This window comes from Culex quinquefasciatus, chromosome 3, assembly GCF_015732765.1.
Source record: "Culex quinquefasciatus strain JHB chromosome 3, VPISU_Cqui_1.0_pri_paternal, whole genome shotgun sequence".
In the NCBI taxonomy this organism is placed as follows: domain Eukaryota; kingdom Metazoa; phylum Arthropoda; class Insecta; order Diptera; family Culicidae; genus Culex; species Culex quinquefasciatus.
This window is the reverse complement of record NC_051863.1, coordinates 105131148-105153910: the sequence shown is the minus strand read 5'-3', so window position 1 is coordinate 105153910 and position 22763 is coordinate 105131148. Positions and strand designations below refer to the sequence as shown.

Genomic DNA, 22763 nt, shown 5'->3' with positions numbered 1-22763 from the left:
CTGTGTGATGAACGAGCTGGGAATATTTATGTCGCGACACAAAGTATCTTATGTAAATAACACAATTTGCTTTTATGGCCACATCTGCAGTGGACGGAACGCCGTAACGCAACTAACTATTGCGGACAACGGCAAAATGATGCGGCTTGGTGGTTGGGGGGCAGATTCAACGATAACGACAAATTTGCGAGCAGTAACTTTCGTGCAAAGATTTGCGAGCAAGCGAGAGCCGAGGAGGGAAGTTATACTGGAGAAAGTTTTGCTCAAGTATAACGAAACAAAACTGTTTCCGGTTTTATTGAATCTGTTAAATCAGATAGCATTTTGACTTCTGAGACTGTCAAGATATTAAATTGACTAAACAAGAGTTCTTCAACTTAACCCTCTACAACCCAACCCTACCTTTAGACGGGCTTCGATCTAAAAAATTGCCAAGAATCTATTTTTCAACCGATTTTTGATGTTTAAAAAGCATTGGATATAAGAACTCTTAAAATTTTATAAAATTTTGAGGTTGGATGTTTGAGGAGTTGTTTAAGGGGTCAACTTTGACTGTGTTTTTTAACAAATATTTCCTATATTTTAAGTAAAAAGAAGTATGCAGTAATTTTTGCAGTGTCACAGACTATGCCTCTACGCTTTTTTTACAATTTAAATGAAAAAGGTTTCATTCTAGAGTAAAAAATGTGAAAAACATGCAAAAAATTGAAAAAGTGGCATTAAAAACATGAAAAATTGGAAAGGAAAAATGTAATGATAGGAGCCCATCTTGTTTAGTTTACCAAAAATAAAGATAAACTAAAGAAGATAAATGCAAATTAAAAAACTTAAAATTAAACAAGAAAAACATTAAACAAGAGAAGTTTTTCGTAAAACAAAAGTTGCTCAAAATGACTTCCTGAACACGGGAAAAATAAAAACTTTAGAAAAAAAGGTGCAGGTGGTTATGTTCTACATGACCAATATGACAAAGAACTTTGTACAAAACTCAAAAAATCATTTCATTTCATTTCATTTTATTAGGTTGCTTTAACAATTACATTGGTGCAGTTGTTATCCTAAGCTGAGATATGGACTACCTTTCAACAGCTGATTTGTTCAAAATGGGGAGAGAGTTTACTGGTACTAAGGAGAACGAATTAGACAGAGAAGGAAAAAAATTGCAAAAATAACCTTCGAAATAGCTAATAGATGTGGGATAGTTAGAGGAAAGGAGGCATTACTTAATCTAATATCACAGCTCAAGGGGACAACCGCTGCAGAAGGGGATTGACTGAACTCAAAAAATCATGCTATTTTTATTTATATTTTTTTAATTCTTTGCCAATTGATTTAATCCTGAATAATTAATTCTAATTAAATATTTGCATTCAATGGCACCTCTGTGGATATAAATTGCCCATATTGCCCCAAGTCGAAAGGCTCGATAAATGTCCCCCGGTAGAACCTTCCTCAGGGCCATGGCTACTCCGGGTGTGGCCAATCCTGTCAAAATGGCCATTTTCATTACCAGTATCAAAAACCATGAATTTTGATACCCATATTGCCCCAAGACGTATGGTTCGATAAATGTACCCCCGGTAGAACCTTCTCCAAGGCACTGGCCACTCCGGGTGTGGCCAATCCTGTCAAAATGGCAATTTTCACTACCGCACCCAAAGTTAAAGATTGAGGGGATAGTCCTCACGAAAAGAAGCGTAAGGAAAGTGCTATTTTGCGAGAGAATAGTCCTCTCGCGTGTTCATTCGCTCATTGGAATAGTTCATCCTACTGAATGGCTTATATGGACAAATGATCACCATTCAGTCACCGAACCATGGTGGCCTATACGGCAAAGGCACGGATCAATATGCCGAAGGTCTTGGGTTCGAGTCTCGGTACCGGTTCGTTTTTTTATGGATGAACTTTTTTTGAAGATGAACCCATGAGTAAAGTACTCTCGGTAATTTCGGGATTTATCCTCTCAGTCCGCACACAGTAACATTTTACTACCGAATCGTGCTCTTTATACTCTCGAATGCCGATGTCCAGTTCTGGGTGCAGTATCAAAAACCATGAATTTTGATATCCATATTGCCCCAAGTCGTATGGTTCGATAAATGTACACCCAAAATTCAGAGTCGAGATAATCGTTCTCTCAAAATTTATTGAGGGCTCAGTGCCAAAATCGATAGAATAATGGTACCAACTCACACTATCATAACAAATGAGTTCATTCGTTAGTTAAATCAATAAATCTCCAACAAGTGTCAAACATCGACTTCTGACTTCTCCTTGGTCACCAAGCTGTGGTGGCCGAGGCAGCTAAGTCATAGGATTGGTTTGTCAAAGGTCTCTGGTTCGATTCCCGTTGTCGACACTTTTGGTTTTTTGTTTGACGGATGAACTTTTTTTTGCAAATGAACCTCGAGAGAATAGTTCTATCGCCCATCTCGAGCTGTGTTCTCTGCGTCCGTGAATGGTACCACTATTCTCTCGACTCGAGACCATCATTCTCTCGGACTAGCGCTGCCAGTTTTGGGTGTACCCCCGGTAGAACCTTCTTCAGGACACTGGCCACTCCGGGTGTGGCCAATCCTGTCAAAATGGCCATTTTCTCTTTCAGTATCAAAAACCATGCATTTTGTTACCCATATTGCCCCAAGTCGTATGGTTCGATAAATGTCCCCCCGGTAGAACCATCTCCAAGGCACTGGCCACCCCGGGTGTGGCCAATCCTGTCAAAATGGCCATTTTCTCTTTCAGTATCAAAAACCATGAATTTTGATACTCATATTGCTCCAAGTCGAATGGTTCGATAAATGTCCCCCCGGTAGAACCTTCCCGCAGGGCCATGGCCACTCCGGGTGTGGCCAATATCCTACCAGTTTGGTCCCAACCCCATTGCCTTAAATCATTCTGGTTTTCGAGTGACCGATCTAACAATCTTCGTTAGAACAGAATTCCTCCCAAGTTAGTGCACAACCTCTGTCTTTCAATGTGAATCTGTCCAAAAACAATTCTTACTGTACGCACTACGTAAACTTAACTGGACTGCATTTCCTCTCCCATCGTATGAAGCACGCTGCATGCTCATAAACATACAATCATTACAAGAACGTCGTAAATTTGCCATGCTCTCTTTCATCAACGACATTATTTCTCAACGCATACAGTCAGCAGCATTATTGTCAGAAATACGCAATAGTATTCATGAACCAAGCCGTACTCTTAGACATTCATCACTTTTAGAATAACTGCATACACGACAAATTATTTAAAAATTCGCCATTAAATCAAATGATGCGCTTTTATAATGAAAATTCACAGTACATACATTTCGACATGTCTAAACCGGAACTACGAAAAAATCTATACAATAGAAATAATATCTAGTATGTAAGAAAATTGTAAGTAGTCTACATAAGCTTGACGAATAAACAATAAACTTTTGTGTGCATGTGTGTGTGAGCAATAAAATTACCACCGTCGATCCGTCTCTGACGGATTTTCGAATAAAACTAAAATTGTTCAGAGGCTATCTGTTAGCTTATATAGTTAGCATGAAATGTGGCAACATGGTGCAAATTTTGCCTCGTCTCCTGCTTTCTTGGAACTGTCACGCGAGAATGTTGCATCATTGTTGCCACATTTCATTCGTTGCAGACCCCTTCCGCAGTACCAAGCATGCAACATTTTCGTAACGCGCGACATTTTTCGTTTTTCTGGATTGACACCTCACCAGAATAGAGCCCTTAGGACAAAGTTCTTTGTCAAATTGTGCAGTCGAGGATTAACTTCCAAACATTTTTTCATAGATTCGATATTTGGCTTGGCTTGACTTGTTTACGATTTGTTACCCTTGAATTTGAATTGAAGGTAATTCAAAGAAGATATTGAATTTACGGTACACATCAAGCAGAACTTTTGCACCATGATTTTTGTTACAGACATTTTAGTATCTTCAAAACTACGGGAACTTTCGATGTAATGTTTTATTCATCCTCTAAAGTACTGTCTACAAAACTATTTACAACACTGTTTGTTATTTTTTACAATCAGATTGTTGCAGAATTGAGTCTGGAAATTTGGCAATTTTGTAATAAGAAGACAACCACTTTTCTGGAATTGACCATTATAAAAACTCTTTATTATTTTTTAAATGATGAAAAAATATTTTCAATGTGTGTCAGTCTCCTAACCTTTCTCTTGATAAATGAAATCTTCTTGTCTTGTCAAAGCTGTTCGCATTGAATTGTTCTTGTCAAAAAACAGCAACATATAGTGCGTATTTGTTCGGTAGTGTTTGATATAAATTAATAGAATTATTCTGGGCAGAACACAACAGCAAAAATCAAACACAAAAACAGCTCTCCTTGCCGGGGAAAAGCATACTGTCAGAATCACGAAAAGCACTCGAGCAAATAATACCAAACAGTACAAGTTTGGTGAGTGTTTGTGTGCTCAAATAAACCCCCTTCGGAGTTGTTTATAAATAGTAATTCTCCGTGAGGTGCATTTCCGACCCGAAATTTGTCCTAGCTTCAACAAAGTGCCCGGGCTTTTCCCACCCGCTTTCCCGCTCATGCACGAGCACGAACATGCAATTTTGTGGATTTTCGCTCGTTCCGTTTTCCTTGGCCTTTCGATCCGCACACAAAACACTGACACAAACACACCGTTCTCGTTATGTCGAGAGGCCCAACTCCGTTGAGAGTGAATGGGAAAAATCTGGCTCGTTTGGAGGAGTGTACAAAAAAACTGAAATAAAAGAAAAGGGGATGATGTTGGGCCATTCTTTTCAACAGGAGAGATGCGAAGCAAAGGGACCGAGATTTTAGCGGCACTGTAGTCACGTGCTCTACAATATGTCCAATTCGGTCAATAACTTTAATTTGATGTTTGGTGCTAAAAACGACTGCAAATGGTCTGGAGAACCATTTCTAAGATAAACAAAAACAAAAACGAAACAAATGAATTGTGAACACAGAACTAATTTCATAATAAAATCATTCGGCATTGGCCAACAAAAAACTATAAAAATTTATCTATGATTTTCTGTATGATGGTTCATCAAATTCAAAATTTGTAGAGGTTTAAAAATGTTCCTTTCATCCTCACGATCTCTTTTTCTTCAGTAGACGGAAATGGTAAAAAAGGTAAAATAGTGTCTGCATTTCCATATTTAAGACGAATACTAGGTACATTGAATTCAACAGAACATTATGAAACATTCAACTGTATCCCAATTAGTTATTACAGCCTTTGGTATTTCGTTTAATAAACGATTTTGTTCATAGACAGTTTGTTTTTTTGGCAATTTATGTATTTGGTCTCATTTTCCAGTATTTTTGTCTCTATTTCAATTAAAGGCTTTTGCCTTCCTTACTAAGGTAAGGCTATAACCCTGCTCGTAAAAATGAACTTTTTAAAAAAAAATCGCAGACCCACCTTCATATAAACCTATCGACTCAGAATCGAAAACTAAATACATGTCTGTCCGTATGTGTGTATGTGTGTATGTGTGTTACCAATTATGTCACTCAGTTTTCTCAACACTGGCTGAACCAATTTTGGTCAAACCAGTTCCATTCGGCTTGGTTTAGGGTCCAATAGTTCGAGTTTCAATAAAATTTAAGTTTCGATGAGTAGTTCAAAAGTTATGTTGAAAAATGTGTTTATCCGGATCATGTTTTATATCGTTGGATAGGTAATCGAACGGCTTTTCCAATGAGTTCAAAACGTTGAAGATCTGGAACCCTGCCTCGTGTTATGACCAGTTAAGTGATATTTATGTACTTTTTTGAAGGCGAATCTCACCTTGTGTGTACAGTATGTCTGAATCCACCATTCGACCCATCGTTAGTTAGGTAATCAAAAAACCATTCCAATGAGTCTAAAACATTAAAGATCTGGCAACCCTGTCTCATGTTATGACCAGCTAAGTAGTGAAGAAGGCACCAACCACACTTGTGGATAAAGGGCGAACAACAAACGTAAGAAGTAAATTATTTATTCGGAATTGGTGTAAATAATTAACCAATTCAAACAAAACAAAAAATCCTAAGTAATCAAGTATTAGTGAATTTTTAGATGTTTTTCTTGCGGTCAACATAAGTATTAATTTCCAATGAAAACTTATTCAAAAAAAATGATCAATCATCAACGAATGCAGTCACGTAGCCATGACTGTATCTGACAGCATCCCTACAGACCATCAGCAACAGTGCGATCATTATTTTAAGAGCACCCCGCACGTGCAGGGCAAAAACAAAACATCAAGACTACTCCAGGTCTTGACATGTCGCCTTAATTAAGCGTCAGGTTGAGAACACGCCAAGCATTTCAAACTGTCTGCACCAAAAAGCAACAGCAGCCCTTTAGTGTGCGATAGAGAAAGAAAAAAAACTGTAACTTTCTGCAGACTGTTTTTCTTCTTGCCTGCCGGAATCCTCCAAAGGCGAAAGATGGTCATTAATCTGAAAGCAAATGCCCTTCGGAATGCTAATAAATTCATCAGCACGCCCTCGAAGGAAAAACGGAATTTGAATTCTCTGGTGAGTTGTTGCGAGAGCACCAGATGCCACAAGGTGGAAAGCAATATTCATCTAGTTGTCATGTTTCCGTCATCTGTTGTCATGGATGCGGGAAAACTCATCGCACAGGTACGCACGTTTCGTTGGTGACAATAATGTGATACATATCAATCGAAACGAAAAAGGCGTTGGAAAGGAGACGCTTGGTTATTAGAAAATTTTACCTTTTGGTCTTGTTTGCTAGTAGATTTTACCCATGTTTCCCTAAACTGTCTGAAATGAAGTCGTCCTCTTGCTTGATATTGTCATAATTCGTATTTATTTTTGCAATAAATTACGCTGAAAATTTACGAGTCACGTTTCTCTTGACAGCACTAACCCACCCCGAACCCCAAAGTTGATGTACTTTTGGGTAAATGAGTTGAGTCGGTATCCGCTCTCCTCAGCATGTACGTGTACTGTTTGAAAAACCATCTCGCTGCCGTCACTTCTGCCGCCGGTAGCCCAAGATCCGGTGGGATGACGGTTGACAGGACCCGAAGTGGCGCTATCCATCAGTTGAAAATACTCGAGGTGTGAAGTAGGCGTTGGTTCGTGCTGTTCAGATGGTTTTGCGTTCGAGGAACATAATTCATTACTTTATAGAGAAAAAGTCCGCCTGGCTTTTTGAGTGTGCCAAGGTTGGGTTAGAAAGGATTTGACTGAGGAGTTAGAATATTGAAATTATAATGAGATCAAGAATGGCTAATTGAAATTGAGTACTTTTACATTTCAATTATCGTCGGTAAAAGTATGCCAAATTTAATATATCACATAAAGCTTATTGACAGATAACAACTATTAACTTGACAGAAATAGTTGGCAACGAGGGCTAATGAGCTTAAATTAGGCGTTCTGAATAATTTATAAATGACAACCCTCGTTGAATAAGGTTGGGAATAATTAGGGCCAAGCAATAACATTTTCATGGAATCTAAGCTGTTATTTTCATCTGGCAAGTGTCAGATCACTTCAGAGCCCTGTTTCAAAGTTAAGGTTGGCTACATTTATACAGAGAACCCTTTTTTAACGCGGTGCGTTACGTTTTACTAATTTGTTGATTTCTCGGGAGCGACGAAACATTTTTGCATTTTTTTAAAGCTAATTGTAGCTTTTTTTCAAATCTCCAAAAAGCTTTTTGAAACTTGCAAAAATCAAAAATCAAAACAAATCCTTCGCTTTTCAGCATTACCTTGGCGTTCACGATTGTGAGAATACTACTCGAAACGTGCCAAACGAAATTCTGCAGCAAATACTTACCTTGTACAACGTAGGTAGATGCAGTTTCTTGACATGTTTTTGTTATAAACTTAGCAATGGCGCCCAGATTGTGCTCTCCGGTTTGCCAAGGTTTTCCTTCAACTATAGCCAGCATCCTTCCGGAGTTTTCGCATGACGAACGAAAGGTGGTAGTTCGGATAGTTACGATTGTTTGCCACAGAAAGTTGAAAAAACATAGATATAATGGTTTTGCATCATGTTTGCCAACCAAATGTATTTTTCGCAAATTCTTGGTGGGTTTTCTTCCTTCATTATCTTCGAGACATGCCAAAGATGCTGATAATGCAAACTGAAAAGTTTAATGCGATGTCTTTCCGAGAATAGCTATTACATTTTTGCCTAGAAACAGAAAGTTTTTACACTTTTTCTTTGACAGAAATTATAATATAAAACGTTACCAAAACAAAGGATTCAAATCTGGGGCAAATTGGGACACATGAGGGGAATACGAGTAGTTGTTTGAGACTTGATTAATAAAATCTTGAATACCGCTTTCCCTACTAAGACTGTAGTCCCGACTCAACTCAGTTAACGATATCAATAATATTGATATCGAGTATAATGTTGAAGGTGAGGCGCAAAATACGAAGATGCAACATTCAATGTTATGCTCTCATCGCCTCAAATTGAAAGCGATATCAATTGCTATTTAAACCAGCATGAAACACTTATTCAAAGATATTCATTTGTTCACATTCCAACGATACCGTTGTTATTGACAAATTCATTAACCTTCATATTTAGATGGCTTTCGTAAACATTTCATCATGGTGCTCTTTGCTGAGCGCAAGCTTTTGAGTGAATTTTCTGCAAGTTGGAGGAAGAGGCAACTGTGAAATTTGATTTTAATTTCCATTACGGAAATGTGAACGAGTTTCATTTCATTGAGAAGTTCTTGACTTTGTGTAATTTGGAATATAAATGTGCGAGATCATCATTTTATTTTTATTAATTCACCTATCTAATTAATCTTACAGACCCATTTAATAATGCGTGTTGTTTTTGTTTATATTCATATAATTTTTAAATAAAAACTCTATTTACGTTTTATGCAAGCAACACGGGGACCGTGGTTTAGGAGTAAGCGTGGTTGCCTCTCATCCAGTCGGCCTGGGTTTGATCCCAGAAGGTCCCGGTAGCAAATTTTGAGACGAGATTTGCCTGATCACGCCTTTCGCCGAACAGGGAAGTAAATGTTGGCCCCGGTCTAACCTAGAGGTTAGGTCGATAGCTCAGTCCAGGTGTAGGAGTCGTCTCCCTGGGTCCTGCCTCGGTGGAGTCGCTGGTAGGCTGTTGGATTCACAATCCAAAGGTCGACAGTTCGAATCCCGGGGTGGAATGAAGCTAAGGTGTAAAAAGAGGTTTGCAATTGCCTCATCAATCAAGCCTTCGGACATCTAGTTTCGAGTAGTAATGGTTTATGCTCATTTAAGAGTCCTTAGCAGTTCTTTTTTTGAAAAAAATATTCTAGAATATGTTGAGGGTCAACAATTACGCCTTAGTTTGACCAGCTAATGGTCAAATGGACAAAAAAAATGGACAGTCTCTTTTGTAAGTTATATTTTTGATAACGTGAAGCGTTTTCAAGTTTAAATGTAAAACTAACTTAATCCACCTATGTGGTTGGAGCCTTCCTCACTTTTTACCAACAATGGGTAATATGAGTGGTTTGGACACATACTTCAGCTATTTTTTTTAGATCCAGAAAAATAAGTACACAGATATAACTTAAGTGGTAATAACTCGATACAGGGTTGCCAGATCTTCAATGTTATGGACTCGTTAGAAAGGTCTTTCAATTACCTAACCAACGATTGGTCAGATGATGGATCCGGACATCGTTTACATACATTTAAGTGAGATCCGGCATCGAAAAAGTACAAATATATCACTTAAGAGGTCATAACTCGAGACAGGGTTGCCAGATCTTCAATGTTATGGACTCATTGGAAAGGCCTTTCATTTGCCTAACCAACGATATGTCGGATGATGGATCCGGACATCGTTTACATACATTTAAGTGAGATCCGGCATCAAAAAAGTACAAATATATCACTTAAGTGGTCATAACTCGAGACAGGGTTGCCAGATCTTCAATGTTGTGGACTCATTGGAAAGGTCTTTCAATTACCTAACCAACGATATGTCAGATGATGGATCCGAACATCGTTTACATACATTTAAGTGAGATCCGGCATCGAAAAAGTACAAATATATCACTTAAGAGGTCATAACTCGAGACAGGGTTGCCAGATCTTGAATGTTGTGGACTCATTGGAAAGGTCTTTCAATTACCTAATCAACGATATGTTGGATGATGGATCCGGACATCGTTTACATACATTTAAGTGAGATCCGGCATCAAAAAAGTACAAATATATCACTTAAGAGGTCATAACTCGAGACAGGGTTGCCAGATCTTCAATGTTGTGGACTCATTGGAAAGGCCTTTCATTTGCCTAACCAACGATATGTCGGATGATGGATCCGGATATCGTTTACATACATTTAAGTGAGATCCGGCATCAAAAAAGTACAAATATATCACTTAAGAGGTCATAACTCGAGACAGGGTTGCCAGATCTTCAATGTTGTGGACTCATTGGAAAGGCCTTTCATTTACCTAACCAACGATATGTCGGATGATGGATCCGGATATCGTTTACATACATTTAAGTGAGATCCGGCATCAAAAAAGTACAAATATATCACTTAAGAGGTCATAACTCGAGACAGGGTTGCCAGATCTTCAATGTTGTGGACTCATTGGAAAGGTCTTTCAATTACCTAACCAACGATATGTCAGATGATGGATCCGGACATCGTTTACATACATTTAAGTGAGATCCGGCATCGAAAAAGTACAAATATATCACTTAAGAGGTCATAACTCGAGACAGGGTTGCCAGATCTTCAATGTTATGGACTCATTGGAAAGGCCTTTCATTTGCCTAACCAACGATATGTCGGATGATGGATCCGGACATCGTTTACATACATTTAAGTGAGATCCGGCATCAAAAAAGTACAAATATATCACTTAAGTGGTCATAACTCGAGACAGGGTTGCCAGATCTTCAATGTTGTGGACTCATTGGAAAGGTCTTTCAATTACCTAACCAACGATATGTCAGATGATGGATCCGAACATCGTTTACATACATTTAAGTGAGATCCGGCATCGAAAAAGTACAAATATATCACTTAAGAGGTCATAACTCGAGACAGGGTTGCCAGATCTTGAATGTTGTGGACTCATTGGAAAGGTCTTTCAATTACCTAATCAACGATATGTTGGATGATGGATCCGGACATCGTTTACATACATTTAAGTGAGATCCGGCATCAAAAAAGTACAAATATATCACTTAAGAGGTCATAACTCGAGACAGGGTTGCCAGATCTTCAATGTTGTGGACTCATTGGAAAGGCCTTTCATTTGCCTAACCAACGATATGTCGGATGATGGATCCGGATATCGTTTACATACATTTAAGTGAGATCCGGCATCAAAAAAGTACAAATATATCACTTAAGAGGTCATAACTCGAGACAGGGTTGCCAGATCTTCAATGTTGTGGACTCATTGGAAAGGCCTTTCATTTACCTAACCAACGATATGTCGGATGATGGATCCGGATATCGTTTACATACATTTAAGTGAGATCCGGCATCAAAAAAGTACAAATATATCACTTAAGAGGTCATAACTCGAGACAGGGTTGCCAGATCTTCAATGTTGTGGACTCATTGGAAAGGTCTTTCAATTACCTAACCAACGATATGTCAGATGATGGATCCGGACATCGTTTACATACATTTAAGTGAGATCCGGCATCGAAAAAGTACAAATATATCACTTAAGAGGTCATAACTCGAGACAGGGTTGCCAGATCTTGAATGTTGTGGACTCATTGGAAAGGTCTTTCAATTACCTAATCAACGATATGTTGGATGATGGATCCGGACATCGTTTACATACATTTAAGTGAGATCCGGCATCAAAAAAGTACAAATATATCACTTAAGTGGTCATAACTCGAGACAGGGTTGCCAGATCTTCAATGTTGTGGACTCGTTGGAAAGGTCTTTCAATTACCTAACCAACGATAGGTCGGATGATGGATCCGGACATCGTTTGCATACATTTAAGCGAGATCCGGATATATGTGAAAACACATTTTTATACATAACTTTTGAACTAGTTATCGAAACTTCAAACAATTCAATAGCGATGTATGGGACCCCAAACCAAGTCGAATGCAACTGGTTTGGTCAAAATCGGTTCAGCCAGTTTTGAGAAAACTCAGTGAGAATTTTGGTCACATACATACATACACACACACATACACACACACATACACACACACAGACATTTGTTCAGTTTTCGATTCTGAGTCGATATGTATACATGAAGGTGGGTCTTCGAGCTTTTAATAAAAAGTTCATTTTTAGAGCAGGATTATAGCCTTACCTCAGTGAGGAAGGCAAAAAAGGATGGCATTAGCAATTAAGAAAATCCAAAAACAATACTAATTCAGGACTTTTCTAAATATTAACATTAAAAACGATCTCCCAATTCTGCTGATACATTGGTATTTGAATATTTCACCTTCATTGAAAAAGAAAACACTTGATTTTTCCTGTTTCCAAATAAGTTTGACCATCTTGTCTAATGGTATTTATTTTAAAAATGTGCAAACCTAACATTTTTTTCGACCTATTCTCGTCACTTGCACTTTGCCGCTATTCAAACAACATTCTCAGATAAATCAACATTAGAGTTGAAATACACTCAACCCCCGGTGGTTGGTCACTTTTTAGTTTACCCTGTTACCCTGTCGAACTGTCACTTTTTACACGGGACACACGCTTACTATCAAACCAATCATTTGGTAGTGTGCTCGATCTCCGTGTAAATGGGTGTCAGACTAAAAAGTGATCCCGTTCGATCAATATTTCCCATGTTTTGTTGATCAGAATGTGTTTTTGCCGCTTTAGTGTTGAGTGTTTTTTCGGTTGTACCTTAGAAAACAACCAAATAAAAGTATGTTTGTGAGTGGAAAATACATTAATCAGTTATAAGATTCGCTGAGAACACAGAAGACTTTCTGTACGTGGTGTAGGGGTAAGCGTGGTTGCCTCTAACCCAGTCGGCTTGGGATTTGTCTGACCACGCCTTCCGTCGGACGGGGTAGTAAATGCTGGCCCGGTCTTACCTAGAGGGTTAGGTCGTTAGCTCAATCCAGGTGTAGAAGACGTCTCCCTGGGTCCTGCCTCGGTGGAGTCGCTGGTAGGCAGTTGGTAAACAATCCAAAGGTCGTCACTTCGAATCCCGGGATGGATGGAAGCTGAGGTGTAAAAAGAGGTTTACACGCCTCAACAATCAAGGCTACGGACACCTAGTTTCGAGTAGGATTTTCTCAATCGAGAACGCCAAGGCAATGCTGTAGAGCGAATAATTTGATTTTTGTTTTTATGAAATTGCGGAAGCTACACTACAGGGCACATCCATTTTCCTCTTTATGGTATCGAACCCCATTTCTGTCAAACACTCGAGAAGTTTCTAGGTCTCGATATGTTCAATTCTTGTGGCTGCTTCACGCCCTGCTTGATGTGAATTTGTGGCCCAAGAAGCTTCCTTCACCAGCTACCACCGCTCGTAGGGGAATGTAAATAAAATATCGCACATTCCTTCACGTGTTCCGGGCTCCGGGTTGACTTGAGGCTCAGACAAGAACCCGTTCCTCCGGCTCTGGTGTACGTTGCTGTGCCGGCGGTATGGACGGAACCGTCTGATTTATAGCGGAATATTTCATAAAATAAAATACCTGCAGCACTCGGCGGGATGCTCTTCGCCGCTCCAGTATCTTACAAGAAAGAAGAGAAGGCACCGGCTGAAGCATCCTCCTCAGGTGGAAATCTCCCGGCATTCGGACAGCCAGGCGAGAGTGGCAAAAATGGGAGTAAAATATCTTCTCCGATATAAATAATTAATGATTCTATTGTTTTAGATGGGCTACGGATAGGAAAATAATACGCTACGCTCGCTGAAAACTGAAATATATGGAGGTTTCTTATTGTGGCTGTTCTTTGGCAAATTCTGAATATAAATGTGTACTCGAGAGGAGATGAAAAATTGGTGATAATTTGTTTTTTTTTTCGTTTTCTTTGTACTATATTTCAACAATCAGCGATGAGTGTCGGTTTTCCTCCAATGAATGATGTTGGGGAGATTAAGTGGCAATGTTTCAACTTATTAGTAACATTTTCCTCATTTTCAAACATACATAAGGCATCATTAATCTCATTTGCACATTTTGCTACTTTCTTTCAGGTGTCATCCTGCTGGATCTTCAGGGACCGTTATTTCTCAGCGAACCGCTGCATCGCATCGAATTTTCCAACAATTCTGGAACTCACATCGAGTGTACAGGTCATGGAAGTCCACCGCCCGATGTAAGTATCACTCATATTCGTAGCTTCTCAATCATGAGTTTGAACACGTGATCAGATATAGCATCAACTCTTCAACTATTTCCAACATAACCACAATTCGAACATGCATCACTGCCATAAAGCGAAATAAATCAACATTTTCCGTTCCCATTATCGGTAATGCCATTGATTGCCGGGTGGGTTCGGTATGATGAGAGCTTTACCTCCCGGACCACCTCCACGTGTTGTTGCCAATGTGGCGAAGTTCACCACCCACCGACCCATCTAGCATCGTTCGAAGCCATTTATTGCCGCACTCCTTCGTCTTCTTTGACTTCTCACTTGCGATCGTTTGATTGACGACAATAATTTCCTATTAATTTTGTGCTCTTTCGGCGACCCCCGGTCGTCGGTGTCGTCGGCGGATGTTGCTGAAGCTATAAAAAGTTTGGCAACCCAGCGGCGGTGGTGGCGTGGTGATGATGACTGTGGTCGGACGTCGATGCAATGGATGGAAAAACTGAGGTGGCTTTTGATGAGCGAGCACTTGTGGCCCCTGGCAGTCTCTGACACGATTTGTGATAAGAGTGCTCTTTAATGAAATTGATGCAAGAAAGTTCTGTGAAAAATTGAATAACTTGAATCTCTTTTCTAATAGATACAATATTGCTATGTCTCCTTTTGAAATGCTGATTTATTGAATTATTCTGAAGCCTGCTTTGCTTGTTTCACAGTTCAAAAATATCATTTTTTGTAATATTTTTTCTCACCTTTCCATCATACATTTTGGTTGGTTATGGTTAGTTTTAATGCAGTTTGTGTGTGTGTTTTTTTACAAGGTCGGAATCTGCTACCAGACACTTGAGAATTCATTTCTCAGGTGGTGTGGGGTTGGGAAAAAAAAATTCCCAGCCCTTGAACGCCGTGTCCTTTTTTCCCGGGACCACTTTTCGGTATAACTTCGGGGGGAAGTGTGTGTGTGTGTGTGTGCAACCAACCAAACGGGACCTTGCAGCCACTTTTTACAAATTGAGATGTTTCCATGAATTTTTAGATCTACATTCTGTACATGCAAATAACTCGCATAGGCATTTGGAAGGTTAGCTCTACCGAGCTTCGGTGACCCATTACTACGCTAGCTAACCGAGCGCGAGGTACCTCAGCTTTTTATCGACAACCAGTGATGTCAACCATCGCGACGCTCATTTTTGGTTCGCGGCACATTTTTTGTTTGTAGTGCTTTTCAAAAACGGAATTTGACAAAGTTGTGTATGAAGGACTTGCAGAACACACCAAATCGTACAACTTTACTGAACATAGTATTGATTTTTGATGAATACAAAAAAAGTTACAACCAAAAATGCGTTTGGCAAACGAAAGCATCGCGAACCATTGGTCCTGAGGTCTGGAATCTTCTTGTAACTTTTTGCGTATGAATTTTACAGCTATACAATGTTCTGAAGAAATGTTGCTGTTAGTGAGTTCTACAAGTGCTTCAAACACCATTTTGTCGAATTCCGTAACTGAAAAGCACTACAAACAAAAAATGTGCCGCGAACCAAAAATGAGCGTCGCGATGGTTGACATCACTGTCGACAACCCTGACCATCGACAACCCCTGACCCTGAAGAACGTTTGCATCAATCGGATTCAAACTTTATTTAGAACCGATTTAGCCGTGATGGGTTAGCATTTTTGCTTACCAATCCAAAGGACTAGGGATCGAACCCCGACTCGAGTGACTTTGATTTTTCCTTCATGTTCAGAGTTTCAAAATTAAAATATCCTATACTTTCTCGTTTAGAGCAGATGGGAATCGAACCCAGGACCATTCGCTTACAAAGCGAACACCGTAACCAGTCAGTCAGATAATCATTTTTAGCCTGGTTAAATAAGTTTAAAGATATATATTTTAACATTGCGTGAAATTTCGGTTTACACTGTAAACTTTAAAGTACATACCTTAGATTTTTTGAATACGAAGATTTGCAAAATAACTTTACTGCTATTAAAAAAACGTTTTTTAAATAAAAATTTAGCGTTACAAGACAACATCGTAAAACTGGACTTTTGAAAAGCACATCACAATAATTGCTACAGTTTAGCCTGTTTGATTTGTTCACACTTATTCTCTTCAACCCACACAATATGAAAACGAATCTTGTGAAGCTTGATGCAAAAAAATGGCTGAAATTTGAGTTTTTGTGTGATAGAAAACGAAACACGCCAATTTCGCTTTCCCATTTAATGGTTTGGTCAATAATTTTGGGGATTGAAACAACAATACGCATTTTGAATTATTGAATCTGAACAAACATGAAATCTTTTATTTAGAAATCATGTTTGAAATTGAAAAAAAATGAAAATTTTGTGAATCTTTGCTAAGAATCATTTTGTACTCCAGAGGGTGGGCTTCGGGCTGAAGCACCCCCCCCCCCCCTTCCTCCCGAAATTTTTGGAAGACATATAAGAGAGAGGGAAGAAGAAGAAAAGAAGAAGAAAATTTCTTCTTCCAGCCCCCTCCCAAACCAAAATTCTGGCTACACTCCTGCCAGTAAGGAAGAATGGCGAGACTTGATCCCTTTTTTTGTATACAAAACTATGAACATTTTTCATGAGTCGAATGCTTAAATATTCAACTATGGCAAAGAAGGGTATTTGATCAAATAAGTTCTTTGAATCATGCTGAGCGTTCAAAACAATTTCAAACCAGCATTTTCAAATATTTAAAGCAACATGAAAAAAAAGCAACTAAACCGACCAATTAAACTTATCGCAGATCTCAGTGATTGTTGGTATGGATCAAGTCTCCCTAAAGGCACTTTTTAAAATGATTGATTGTAACAATCGTAGAACAATAAATAAAAATCAAGTTTGTACGGGGTTTTGTAGTTGATAAGTTAATCAAACAATATAATAATATGAATTTTAAATTATGTTAAGTTAAGTACAGAAGTTGATAAATCCGTTTACAACAGCTTGGCAATGAAAACTTCTACACCTTCAAAATGACTCCAATATTCTTTAAACTTTTATCTTAACCTTCAGCGCCATCTGCCGTCACACTGAATCGAACAAGAAAGTTGGTTCCATTTTCGATTTCCTGACACTTCCTGCTGCTTCTTCCAATGCTTTTCAACTCAAGTTCATGTTCTATCCACGGACGGTGGGGCCTCCGATAATAAGTTCAGCACTCAATTACCAGCCCCAAGCCCACGATGAACGCCGTAATGAAATTGTGCCGGAAAATCTGGATGCTGCCCTCTCCTTTTTTGTGTGGAAAACCACCACCCCGCTGGCACTTGAAAATCTTCTTAGATTCTAAGCACTAACCCTTAGCTTAATATTGGCGGTGTTAATTTTCACTCGTCGCTGTCCGGGAGCTGTCAGTAAATATGAAACGAGGGTTTTTTGAGTGAGCTAGTCTGCGTTGGGTGTAACCGCGTGCCGTAGGCCATAAATTAAAGCTGAGCAAGATTTTGCAAATCGACTTTTGGTTCAATGTTTTGCCCTAAGCTCGAATAAACAAACAATGTTTAAAGCTATTCTTCATATTCCTTGCCCTTAAGACAATTGTGATTATTTGAGGACAAAAATCCAATAACGCAAAGCCGGTTTGTAAAAATAACTCTACTATCCTATTTTCTCTTACAATTCCAGATGGAGTGGTCGGTAGCGACAACTAATCACGAGCTGGTGTACGCATCGCCAAACGGAAGTCTGATTTTTTATCCCTTCACGGCGGATAAGTTCCGCCACGAAATTCACTCCACAGTTTATAGGTGAGTATGTGTTATGTGTGTTTGTGCATGTGCGACTTTATTTTTTCATTTAAAACGAAGTCACATTTTCAGCCAACCCTTTATTTTTTCTCCATCCTCTAAACCCCGGAACAAACAATGAGCACGTTTTGTAGAGATTTACAAAGGCTTTCGAACGATAATAAAGCAAGGGCATACCGCGATAGGCACTCATTTCCACCCTCTAATCTTAGTCGGGAAACCGGATTCCAGGTTCTTTGCCGGGTGCCTAACCAACCAGCCAGCCAGCCATCATTAGCCAAGCATCCGCCTTTTCATGTCAGTGTAATATCTCTCTTCAAACAAAACCTCTCCGCGCTGTGTGAATGCGACGACCCCCCCCGGGGGACACCGATCCAAAGTATTCCGGCAGTGTTCCACGCACTTTTGCTTCTTGCCAGAGGGCCAGGACCTGAGAGAAAAAAAAGAATGAATGCTCAAACGGTCATAGTTTCATTATCTTTATTTTCTATTTACTTTTTCTCCGCCCGGAATGGTTCACTTTTCATCATTCAAAGATTTTAATTAAAATTTTACTGGATGCTAAATTATTCCATCATGTGTCTGAAAGGATGCACAATAAGAATGAAAAAAAGAAAGGACTTTTCTTACCGGCAATGCTCATAAAAGTTCTGAAAATATATTTGGTTTCCTGTTCAGATACAGGCATCCCACATATTCGGAACACTTGTGATAATTTGTCGACCCTACTCTTTTTTGGACCTTTATTTGGACATTCTCTTGCTATTCCACTAGTAAAAGTAGTACTTTTAAAACAAAAAACTACATTTCAAGACCATTTTATCCTGAGCAGCAAAACACTGTCTCCAAATTCCCTGTTCCATAATTGTGTGATGGTATTGTGCCTTCCACAATTGTGGAACACCTGAATTTAACTAATATTTTCTCAAAAAAGTTATCCGACCATTCATAAAACATAACTAAGACTGAGATTCATTGGTTTCAGTAGGTGTATTCATCATTTTGTAAAAATAAGTACTCCTGGAGAGAACCAATGTTTGTTTACATCCCACTATGGTACATTGGGTGGCCAAGTTTCAAAAAAGTGACCTTCTCCAAATATTTTTTGGTATTTTTTTCTCGAAAGTAAACATTCTAACTAAGAAAAATCCAAATTTTCAAAGCTCTAAGTTTGTTCATTACGGAGATACGCAAGCTGAAAGTCAAAAATGGAGTAAAAACAAGCGTTTTTCGTAAAAAGGCTGATTGTTTAATTTTAACATAGCTCAGCCATTTTAAATGTTTTATTAGGACAAATATACATCGTTGGAAAGGTAATGAGATAAGCTTTGAAACTATTAATAGATAAAATGTTGTTTCCAAACCAAAAACTGAAGTTTTCATCGAATAATTGGAGCATTTTTTTGACAAATCATATTTTTTTGTGTTTGTTAATCGAGTACTTTTTTTGCTAACCGATGCTAAACATGAAACTAAGATCACTTGAAAGATTGGATTATAATCTAGCATTGCTGAAATTTCCAGCCTGCGATTTTTTGCGTTTTCGCAGATATGCCATTTTGAACATTTACGTTTTATCAAAATTTGCTGCAATCTACATATGCGCCCGTTTCTTTCACTTGCTTTGCTACCTACTTCGTGGGCATCGTCGCTTCAAAATCAATACCTGGTTTCAAGAAGTTCGAAATGACTTTATTGGAATTTTCTGTTGCCTACATTTAAAATTGAGTACCTTAGTCAAAATAAGGTATTCGTACCGAAGTTTCTCAAGCGAAACTGGAGAATCTCAGTTTGATACCGAAAAAGTATTCAGCAAAATGTTGACTTAGCATGATGAATTTCTGCGATCAATCCATGAAACTGATCCACATTTAAGTTCTATGTTGGTTAGTACAAAACATCATAAAAGTACCTTTAACATATCCTGAAGCTGTCACAAACTCTATAATCAAATGAATTTTAAGAATATGGTTTGTATTTTATCGTTTTACTTCATAATTAATATTGTGGATAAAATTAATTTTTCTGTTATTTGATTTAATAATTAAAATATTCGCAATTTATGCCCATAAGGGTGGGAGGGGGTGGTCTCAAGTTATACGGCATGGACTCACAAAAAGAAACACACAACAGGAAATAATAAATATTTGACTTAAAATGAATTTATTACGCTTAACAAAAATTTGTTGGTGGGGAGGAGGGAGGGGGAAAGAAAGAGGAGGGAGGGGTTGTGTCCTTAAAGTGGGGTGGGAGCTTATCCATAATTTAATAATATAAACTTGCAATATAATATATATGCAATTCTGTTTCACTTGCAAATGTATGAAAAGACTATTTATTATAAACAATCAACTATTGAAAAACATGAAAAATCATAAAAATCGACGTATATCATTTCAATACCATACAATTACCTAAATTTGTATCAAAAAAACATTTAAAAAGCAAAAAAATAATTTGGCCGCCTGTTTGTATGGAGATGGCCCATAGTGCATCCGTAAGAAAAATGAGTTCTGAATTTCTGGATTTCAAGGGTTAATGTTTTTCTTTGAAAACATGATATAAAACGTAAAAAAATAAGGTAAAACCAAATAATTATGTTTAATTATCGATTTGCTATGCTTTTTTGAACATTGGCCAATATGTATACTGTTACAAATATGAGGGATGACTGAAGATTCTTTTTGAAAATTACAGTAGAACAGTTTGAACAAATAAATGCTCTGTCCCAATTTAAGTTATAAAATAAACTTATTTCATTCTTCACCCACGAAAGAGAGAGGAAGCGAAACACGCAAGAGAAAATCACTCCCGAAACAAACATCTCTGTGTTAGTAAATACCACTGAAATTCGTTTATTTCATTTTGTTTACAAATATCCTTCATCTACGAAAAATGTAGAAGTGAAATCGGTGTTCCGTGATCAAGATGATAATTTTTTGAATTGGCAGAAACTTGCAATAGAAACTACAAAAGACCTTTGGACCGTTAAAGTGGATGGTTTGATTTAGATTTTCTTTTTTTTGGGTTTGTGTTTACCGATCTTTTGTGCGCGAGAGACGAGAGCCATGTTCCCTTCTGAGTTTTTCTTTTGGTGCAAAATCCGTAATAAATACATTTACCCAATCATATCACCCAGTCCCAATGTCTCCCCACTGACTATACAACTAATGCTGGAAAAATGAAATATTATTCTGAAATTCATTGCTTAGATGCTATTTTTCCTGCCAATATCAATTTTATCGAATGACGAACAATGTTTTCGTATTTTTTTCTTTTAATATTTTTAACATCAAATTCGAGTTCTACGATCCATTTTAAGTGATTTTTATTTTGATTTTCAATTAAATTAAAAAATGCACCTTTTCAATATTCATCACCGTAATTTTGGCCGCCATCTTGGATTTAAAAATTGTTAATCACTTCAGAGTTGCTTTTGGGTCATACCTAAGCTCAACAATCAAAAATATCAGAAAAAGTATATTTTTTCGTGATTCGATTATCCAAAGGCTTTTGGATAATCGAGTCTGGACTGTACAACATCTGATCATAAAACAAATTAACAAGCATGCTGTCATTCCCTGACCAGCCGGTAGGAGTTAATTCATTTATTTTTAATTAGAAAACTTCATCATCAAACTTTTGCTGTTCTTCTTGTGTACTGGAATAATAAAATATTTCACTCAACCACAATTATCTTACGCGTTGCTTAAACTTTACCCCTTTCCTTCTGCTTGTTTCCCATTTCTCTTTTTCAGATGTAAATTAAAAAACTTAGTCGGTACTATTTTGAGTCGCGAGGTGCACGTGAAAGGAGGTAAGTTTTTCTTTTCCTGTACCAACCACATAACCATGCCACACAATCAACTTCAACTCCGCGGTGTTGAGTTCGCGCGGAAAGGACGACGGGATTCCAATTTTCTTCTCACTCGGTGAACCTCCTCGTGGAAAGTTGCTTCTTACGCCCCCCTCCATCTCCTTTTTTTCGTTCGATGTCGACGCCATTGTTGCATCGCGTGGTCCTACCGGAGGGGAGGGGGTGCGAGGAGGAGCCTTTGGGGCCCCTAAAGTTGCAAAAGTTGTCGTTTAAAATAATTATAGAGGCGAGTTGCTCTGGCGGTAACGAGGAGCTCAGCGGTTCGTGGGCGAAAGTTTCCACTTTGTAATTATGATTAATTTACACCACCAACCCTGAGGGGGGTGAAAACAACCACACACACATACCTTCCAAACACACAAACCATCTTATGTGCAGCGAAGCACAGTTTCCATTTTAATTAGAGGGTCCATTTGAGAGCAGAACGAAAGAGTACAATGGCATGCCACTTTGGGAAAATATCTCACGAAACCACGACCATGATAAGTGCCACAGTTGAATGTGCTTTCAATTAGGAGTGAAAGTATCTATGCGCGAGCATACAATGACGTTTTAAGTTTGATTTGTCCTCCAACTGTTCTTATGTTAGGAAATTTAGGAGAAATGGTAGTCCAGAAGCTGTGTACTTGTCTCAACAAAATAATGTTGAAGGCATTTGGTTGAACCACTGCCGAGATATAGATTTTTCAAAAAACCAGTGCCAAGATATCTCCACACTGGCACTGCTTCGACCAAATCGGCTAAAAATGTTGGTGAAGCCTCGTTAAACCGGTTTCGTGTGCATGACAAAGGCCGATTTTCAATATTTTTATGTGTTTTTTTTTATATGAA

General features: G+C 38.4%; 1 protein-coding gene across 1 annotated transcript in view; it reads left to right on the top strand.

Annotated features, from left to right (window-relative positions):
* The window catches only part of LOC6030880 (Down syndrome cell adhesion molecule-like protein Dscam2), a 176408-nt gene that overhangs the window by 76330 nt on the left and 77315 nt on the right, over window positions 1-22763 (top strand). Inside the window, 3 exon segments of the mRNA XM_038258682.1 lie at window positions 14173-14294; window positions 17934-18055; window positions 21814-21872. Of these exon segments, the coding sequence (XP_038114610.1) occupies window positions 14173-14294; window positions 17934-18055; window positions 21814-21872 (303 nt within the window).